Source organism: Poecilia latipinna, unplaced genomic scaffold (genome assembly GCF_001443285.1).
Source record: "Poecilia latipinna isolate Pla-1442-1.1 unplaced genomic scaffold, P_latipinna-1.0 Scaffold484, whole genome shotgun sequence".
Classification (NCBI taxonomy): domain Eukaryota; kingdom Metazoa; phylum Chordata; class Actinopteri; order Cyprinodontiformes; family Poeciliidae; genus Poecilia; species Poecilia latipinna.
Window position 1 is genome coordinate 10,345 of NW_015113100.1, and position 9,135 is coordinate 19,479.

General features: G+C 38.9%; 2 gene segments (V, D, J or C); both read left to right on the forward strand.

The window, feature by feature from the left end:
• Positions 1–5,255: 5,255 nt before the first annotated feature.
• On the forward strand, positions 5,256–6,681 carry LOC106951968 (T-cell receptor beta chain V region C5-like). The segment is given in 2 exon segments: positions 5,256–5,341; positions 5,505–6,681. Coding segments are annotated over 2 exon segments (405 nt in total).
• A 306-nt stretch (positions 6,682–6,987) lies between these two features.
• Positions 6,988–7,738, forward strand: LOC106951971 (Ig kappa chain V-III region VG-like). The segment is given in 2 exon segments: positions 6,988–7,235; positions 7,402–7,738. Coding segments are annotated over 2 exon segments (363 nt in total).
• Positions 7,739–9,135: the final 1,397 nt, after the last annotated feature.

A 9,135-nucleotide genomic window follows, 5' to 3' on the forward strand; every position in this document is an offset into this window, starting at 1 on the left:
ATTTTGTTAGTTTTTAGTTAATTACAGTAACCTTGTCAGCCCCTTCCGTAGCATAAAGCAGCATCTTACTGGAGAAAATAATAATAATCTCTAGGGGGCGCTGTGACTCCACCCACAGAACATGTGTCGATGCTGATTGGAGGTTTTAAAAGAATCAGAACCACAGAAACACTGAACACCTTCAGTAGCTACAGTCGACCTACAAACAGCAGCATGATGTTAATCCTGCTGGTCTTGATGGTTCAGATCCTTGTTGTGGTTTCAGGTAATCAGTTTTAATACATCAGTCATTTACTCTGTTGTCATTTCATTAGTAGATGTGTTTCTGACTGTTGTACCCTGATGATAAATAATACTTTATTAGTGTTCATGTTCTTCACAGATTCTTCTCTCAACGATCAGGTTCATCAAACTCCGTTCAACATTCTGGCAAAGCGAGGAGAAGAAGCCAGAATCAGATGCTCTCATGACATCCAGAACTATGAAGTAATCCTCTGGTACAAGAGACTAGAGAACAAACAGCTGCAGCTCCTGGGGTATCGGTATAAAGACAACACAAATCCTGAACCTGGAACCGATGTGAAGCTGGAGATGGACGGGAGTGGAGATAAAGGAGAGAACTGCACTTTAACAATCAAAGAGCTGAATGAGAAAAGCAGTGCAGTTTATTTCTGTGCTGCTAAGTTACCACAGTGCTGAATATCACTGCTGCTCTGTGCAAAAACCTCACATCCTGCTGCAGCTGCATGAACTCTCCATTTTCAGTCATTTTATTAGGGTCTTTCTGCATGGAGTTTGTGGGTTCCCTCTGCAGCTTCCTCCCACAGTCCAAACACATCATTTAGGTCCACTGGTCTCTGAATTGTCTTTATGCGAGATTTATAGTAGATGTGTGCAGATTGATCCAAAATATTAACAATATCAATATTGTTGAGGTGTAAGGTATCAATATCGGATTGATTCTAATATAGTAAGATTGATACTTCAGTTTTAGATTCCATCTTGAAATGCTATTTTATTATTGCACTGTAGATTCTCATCGCTACCCAATAAAAAAAATGATTTGCTCTCAGATGATTTTTGTTTTTGCACTGTTCATAATGTTAATATGTTATTAAGGTAATCTGTACAGAGCTTTGTCTAAATTCTGTCCTTGGTTTTCAAAGAAAAAAAAACACCACCTAAACATCAGAAGTTTGTTGATATGCCAGATTTAAATAAAAAGTATCAATAATGGCATCAGTGCTGGCATCAGCATCTTCAATATGACCCTTATTTACTTAGTATCTAATCAATGCCAACTTGTTATCACGAAGACCAAAGAACACAGCAGAAAGGTCAGGGAGGAAGATGCAGAGAAGATTAAGAACATTTAGGTTATAAAATCATATCTAACGGAAATCTGTTCGGTCCAAAAGTAAGGACAACATTTATCTAAGAAGCAGCCAAGAGGCCTATGGTAACTTTGGAAGAGTTGCAGAGATCAAGTGGTCAGGTGAGAGGATCTGTTGTTAGGAAAACATTTCGTTATGCACTCCACAAATCTAGTTTTCATTGGTAAGAAGAAAGCCACAAGAAGTGTGTGGGTGCAGCAAACATTACCAATATGAAACCTTTAGACAATGAGTTGAGACTCAGCAGAGGTCCGTCTTCCTGCAGGACAAAGAACTACAATACGATGGTTGAAAAATGATATTCAAAGATGGTCTCTATTTAGTTTGAACTTCTGCTACTTTTCAGGAGGAGCAGCCAAACATGCTAGTTTTACATGAATACTGTACTGAAGGACTCAAAGTGCAACGTGCTAAACCAGCGATAGAGAGATGTGAGAAGACGGTTGTAGGCGATTGGTTTCTGTGTTTAGAAGAGGAGGAGACATCATGATTCAACCCACTTTGAAAGTTTTGTTTTGTCTGAAAGGTTTTTCTTCCGGTGTCTAATGTTAGGGAAGGTAACTGTTCTGACAGAAAATGATCATCTTCTTCATCTTGGCTTTAACTTTTGTTTCCATTTCAGGTAAGGCAGCTTTCTTGCTCGAGAAAGAGTGAGGTCACCGTCTGAAGTATTTGAACAAAAAAATCCTTCTTCCCCATTTTTAAGTTTTATTTTGAATCTTCTCAACAGGTTCTTCTCTCAGTGACCAAGTCCACCAGAATCCTCCTGACAAGTTCTGCTACCATGGAGATAAACCCCAAATCAGCTGCAGACATGAAATTCAGGACTACACTGTAATCCACTGGTACAAACAGTCGACGGACCATCAGATGCAGTACCTGGGATACACGAACGTCAACGATGGCTATCCAGAGACAGTAGTCAATGTGAAAATAAATGGAGGAGCAACTAAAGGGAAAACCTGCAGTTTAACGATCGAGGGAGTCAACACGAGCAGCAGCGGCGTTTACTTCTGTGCTGCTAGTCAACACAGTGCTGCATGTCTCTGCTTCTCTGTACAAAAACCTCCAAACGGCAGATTTCTTTCATCTGAGGCCAGCAGCTTACTGATCGCTACAGCTGCTTCATTACCTCTTCTGTAGGGTTATTTTGATTCCAGTTTTTTTCTGTTTATGTTAGTTAATGTTATTTTACGTGGTTATCTTCGATATGGACGTTCGGTTAATATTTCAGATAGATTCCTAGCCGTAAAGTTCACTCTGAAATTATGGTCAGTTCCTCTTAAAGTGTTAAAATCTAAAGTAAAGTTAGTTAGCTAGCTAGTTAGCTAGCTAGTTAAATTATTAGCTAGCCAACAGATACAGTCTGCACATGTAGCCTAAGTGTGATATATGTCCGATATAGGTAAACTGATAAAATGCACAAATTATATAAGAATGCATAGCCTTGATTTATTAATTTGTTGAAACAATTCTTATTTAATTCTAATGTTTAGTCGTCTTTAAAATTAGTTTTAGCTAGATTTAACAATAGTCGTCCAAATCTATGAAGTTGTGGGGATCTTTTTTTTTTTTTTTTAACAATCCTCTTCAGGTGAACTTTGTTTTTTTTGTGTTTAATTTAAATCAGAACTCTATGGAAACCCATTTCCGCCATAGAAGAAAAAATAGAAGACAAACAGGAAGTCATAATTTCGACTGTCAAAGCGACTTTGAAAGTTGAAATTATAACTTCCTGTTGGTCTTTTATTTTTTCTTCCATGGCGGAAACGGGCTTCCATAGAACTCTGGTTTGGAGTTCTATTTGAAAAGTTTTTTTTTTATAGTATGAGGTTGATTTATGTGGATTTTGACATATTCCTGGCTCACAGTGATGCTGGAAAATAATTTTTCTCTACATTTTCACTGCCAGAACGTGACGCTGCCGCCACCATGTTGAACAGGTCAGATGGTCCATGTTCTTATTGTCAGTAGGTGGCAGCACAGCCTCACTGTTTCAGCGCTCAGTAGATGCTGGGATTCCAGTAACTTTCAGAAGAAGAGCAGCAGCATTTCAACACAGCCCACTTTGAAACTTTCCCAGCTCAAGCGCTTTCCTCAGAGTCAGAGAGTGATGCTGGACGAGTTGAGTACACACACCTAAACTGCTCTGAGATTTGCTCTGACAATGACCCTTCTACTTTATATAAGTTTTTGCTTATTTTCCCTTCCAGGTAAAATATGTTTTCTGTCAGTTTGCAGGATATCTGAAGAGCCTGTTGCCTCATTGAAGGTTTTCTCTCTCAGACGCACACAAAACGTAACTTTCTCCCCTGTTTTTCTTTTTCCAGGTTCTTCGCTCAGTGACCAAGTCGATCAGTTTCCAGCAAACATAATTAAAAACTCTGGAGAAGACACTGTAATAAAATGTTCACATCAAGCTCCCAACTATGACAGGATCCTCTGGTATAAACAAACTGAGGACCACCAGATGCAGTACCTGGGATACATGAACGTCAACACCGGCTATCCAGAGACCGGAGTGAAAGTGAAGATAAACGGAGAAGCAACTAAAGGGAAAACCTGCAGCTTAATGATCGAGGGAGTCAACACGAGCAACAGCGGCGTTTACTTCTGTGCTGCTAGTCAACACAGTGCTGCATGTCTCTGCTTCTCAGCACAAAAACCTCCAAACGGCAGATTTCCTTCATCTGAGGCCAGCAGATATCAGATCATTGCACCTGCAACTCTTTAGACTAGTACCAATTTTAGTAGATTAAACAATAGAAATCAAATTCAACTGTTTCACAACTTGTATATGCGGCTTTTTAACTTTTTAGTGTTTTTTAAATTCTTACATACCGGCTTGTTTTTACCCCAAATTACTTGAGATAAAGATTGAATTAAAGACTCAACTCTCAGATCAGGAGTCTGAAATCTGGTTTCGTGAATTGATTCTGATTCTGGTTTGAGGTTGAAAGCCAAATCACCATCAAAGTGATGAAACATGAGGGAGAAGGTAAACCAACTGATTAAAACCTAATCACCAAGTTTACTATGAAAAATGATTTCGTTATAACACTCAGAAATGCATAATGTGCAGATTTCTGATAAGAAATATCCTCCTTAATGTTTGCTCCTCTTCATTTACCTCTAACCAACTTTATTTTGCTCCAGTTCTTTTGATTTTTAACCCTCATTTTTAGACCATCACTTCTTTAAATCTTTTTTTAAAGCAAACCTTTTTCAGATTGGTGCTTATGTGTAATTTTGTCCACAAGGGGGCAGTGTTTCTCAACCAGTTTTACTCTATGGATAATCAGCACATTGCAGGAAAAGGGTGAAAGTTTGACTGAAAAAACAATTAAACTAATCAGAAAACAGAACCATAAAGAAAATGAAATGATTTTCATCAATTGCAAACATGAATCTGTTTTACAAAATTACATTAAATAACTAACAAGCATATATCAGTGTTTAACATTAAGACGGTTCCACCATGATCATTTTCCACCATAAAATGATCTGTAGAATATTTGATTTATTGGTTTTCTTTTATAAGTCAGTTTCACAAAGAACTAAATCCATATTTTTATACAGTGCAAGAACTTTTACAGAGATTATTCAATGTTGCATCATAACCGTATGATGGACAGCACAAAAGACAAAAGCATAAACACAGATAGAAAACTTAACTGAACTCATCGTTTTTTTGCTTGCTTAAAGTTTTTTATTTGTCTAATTCACAGTTTATAGAGAGCCTTTGACCTCTCCAGCTGATCTAACGCTGATCAGCTCAGATGTCGTCTCAGTTTTATAAGTTCAGAAGAAGCTGAGGCGAAACGGCCACGCCCACTTTCCTGCCTTCATATGCAGCAAGGAAAACAGAAGCAGAACCATTTTAAAGTGAGATAAGATGATGCTGTTCATCCTCTGCTGGATGAGCTCCAATATCTTACTAGTTTCAGGTAAAAATAATATTTAGTATCAAATTCAAATTATGAATTTTCTTTTTAAAGTAAGGAAATCTGCTTATTTTGTTAGTTTTGTTTCTCTAGATTAAGAAACGTAGTTAAAATTCAGCTCATCAGAACGGACACTGTTGGCTGTTTTTGTTGTCTTTTCCTTCAGGTTCCTCCCTGAGCGACCAGGTCATCCAGACTCCAGCTCAGATGTTCCAGAAAACCAAAGAAACAGCCAGAATCAGCTGTTCTCACAGCATTCAGACCTACAACCAGATCCTCTGGTACAAACAGACTGAGCATCAGATGCAGCTGCTGGGATACATGACAGGAACCAGTCCGTTTCCAGAGAAGGGAGTGAACGTGGAGATGGCGGGGAGCGCGAATGCAAACCAGGACTGCACTTTAATAATCAAAGAGCTGAACGTGAGCAGCAGTGCTGTTTACTTCTGTGCGGCTAGTAGCACAGTGCTGCGGTTCACTGCTGCTCAGTGCAAAAACCCAACATCAGTGTTTCTGTAATCTGCATCGCAGCTCATCTCATCCTGCACCTGCGAGGAAGTGGCGCAATTCATCCCACGGGGTTTTATACTTCAGTTCATTCAAATGTTTTACATTTTGATTAAGAGTTTAATCAAAGAGTGAGATCAGGAAACGGGAAAGATAAAGTCTGACCAAGCAAACTAAAGTTCATGTGGAATCATGAGTATCAGGATCAGTTTTGTAAGTAAATTCAAAGTGATACAAAAAGAGAAGAGATAAGCATTTTTTGGATTTTTTTTTTAACAGCTAAAATCATTTCAGTTCAATTTCAAATTTAACAACACTTTGCTTTCAAAGGGAAATCAAATAATATAACTGAAGTCATTCAACATTTTTAAAGGGTTATTGTAGATGGAGACGGTGGGACAGATCTCCTGCAGCAGTCTGTGTTGCAGCGAATTTCAAAAAGCCTCTCATAAAAGTATAATTTTCAAACTCCAACAGAGAGACTAATGTGCTTACTGTAAAATATTTATGAAAGCAGCACTAAAAATTCTAACCTATATTATAACCTGTAATATAGGCCCTTAACTGGCCCCCGGCTTCTCCCCACATACTATGTTGTGGGGAGAAGTCAGTCCCCACAACTTAGTATTTTTTAGAAAATGGTCCTTAAACTGTATCGAAAACAAGGCCACAGAAAGAAACACACGTTCATCCCTGTACCTCCAGCCAGCTGGGGACTTTTATTGATTTCCATTCATATTCATAACTGCATTTATGTCTAACCCAGAAATTTTGCCTAATATATTCCTAACATTAACTTAAGGATATGGTCTAAATCTTACTGAAATAGAACTGAAATAAAAGAATATTCAAACACACAGAGAGACAGCGAGAGAGACAGAGAGAGAAGAGAGAAGTAAAAAAAAATTTCAAATTGTGTCAGCACTTAGTGAGTCTTTACAAGCTAATGGTCAATAATCTAATAAGGGTCATTCATGAAATACCTGCTAAAAACCAGAATGTTGATCAGTTTTAGTGTAATAATACAAGTAAGATGACTTGCCAATATAGAAATAATTTATATAGTAAATTACATGGTAACAGTAAAGTGAAAAAGTACATTACTGACTGGTTAACAGTTTGTTGGTGTAGCCTATGAAACCAGTTGGAAGAGGAGGAAGTACTTAGAAAATGTCACTGTTTTCTTCCTGTGGGAGTTTCTACAGACTTTCATTCTGAACAGACCAGCATATGAAGGGTGTAGGAACACAAAATCATCTGCATATAACAGAACCTGCAATGAAATCAATCATCAGCGTGAGATAAAACAACAAATTACATTCATCCTAAGCTTAAGAAAAGACCATGATCATCATCTTCTGCTTACTGACCAATGTTGTTCCAGCTTTAGGTAAGATTGTCAACTTTGTTCATATAAAAAGGTGTTTTTTATGTATTGTACCACCACAAATCTTTATTTAAAGACTACGTTGAACCACTTTGTTGAAATGGATCCTTTAAGGTAAATTGTTCACATGATTTAACACTAATATTCCATGTTTGACCCGTTTCATCAGGAGCTTCTCTCAGCGATCAGGTCCATCAGACTCCGGCTGATATGTTCTACAAACCAGGAGAGGCTGCCGTTATCAACTGTTCACACACCATTGATAGCTACGATCGGATCCTCTGGTACAAACACTCAAACGGCAACCAGATGCAGTTCCTGGGATACATGAACATAAAATTTGGAACTCCAGAGCCGGGAGTCAAAGTGAAAATCAATGGCAGCGCAAACAAAAACGATCTCTGCACTCTGACGGTGGAGGATCTGAGCGTGAGCAGCAGCGCCGTTTATTTCTGCGCCGCTAGATACCACAGTGCTTCATATTAATGCTCCCCAGCACAAAAACCTCCAGTTTAATCTTTTGTTCCTCGCATCTTTTAGCAGCTGTGTTGCTTCCCTTCATGAGATGGCAGTGTATCGTCACAGACTGCCTCAGCGCCAAGCAGAAACTGAAGCTCCTCCTTCGTGAAGATGGTTTGATAAAACAGGCACTCAATCCAAAATCAGTAGCAGAGCAACCGTCACCAAACGATAAAGAAATGTTGATCACCCTCATCCTGAGCATTTATTTCAACTGGGTTCTGCTTCCAGGTGATTTTAAGATTTTAATATCTACATGTCTGTACAATCAGTTGATTCCAACCGTGTATTACAGTATCATTTCTCTTCTTTTTCAACTTTTCCAGGTTCTTCTCTGAGTCAGCAGGTGTTTCAGACTCCTACCAACATCTTCAGTGGATCAGGAGGGACAGCCAACATCAACTGTTCACACAATGTTCAGAACTACAACCAGATCCTCTGGTACAAGCAGCAGGCCATCGGGCTGCTCCTGCTGGGATACGTCTACTACACGGACCCCTACCCAGAGAAAGGGCTGGACATAAAGATGACCGGGAGCGCAGATAAAGATAAGCAGTGCATGCTGACAGTAGAAAGACTCGACTCTAAAAGCAGTGGGGTTTATTTCTGCGCTGCCAGTCGCCACAGTAACACAATCCACCGATTTGTCAGTACAAAAACCTCTCAACCAGGTTTGCATGTGGGCCTCCAGACTCAAAGCCACAGAAACCCAGAATAACTGTAATTTGGTGTTTCATCTCACATTGACAAACTATTTCACTGGAGGTTCTCAGATTAAAGTGGTTTTAAGATGTTTTTCAAAGAAAATACGTAAATATATTATGCACTAGTTGAGGCAGTTCAATAAGAAGTAAACGTTTAGTTTAGTCCTAAAGATTTGTCTGTCCTAGAAATAATAAGAAACTGAATAGCTGTGCAGTGATATTCCTGTATCTCAGAGAATACACTTAAAAATATTTTTTTAGTTTCTAAATCACCGATTTGCTTAGCACCAAAAAACATCGCTGTGACCTGTTGTCATAGCGACCTTCCAAACCTCTCAGGTCTTCTGGTTCCGGTTCCGGTCTGCTCTGCATCCCACCCAGCACCAGACATGGAGAAACAGCATTCAGTTTCTATGCAACACAAATCTGGAACAAAATTCCAGAAAACTGCAAAACAGCTGAAACACTGAGTTCCTTCAAATCGAGGCTAACCCCACCTGTTTATAGTTGCTTTTGAGTCATGATTATAATGAATATCAGCCAAGATATATTTGATCTATATTTTCTTGATTCGACCAAATGCAACATTTATTGCTCGTTTCAAAGCTGGTGACTGTATGGTGTCTTTATGGTGTAAAGCAGTGGTCCCCAACCCCTGGTCCGTGGACCGGTACCGGTCC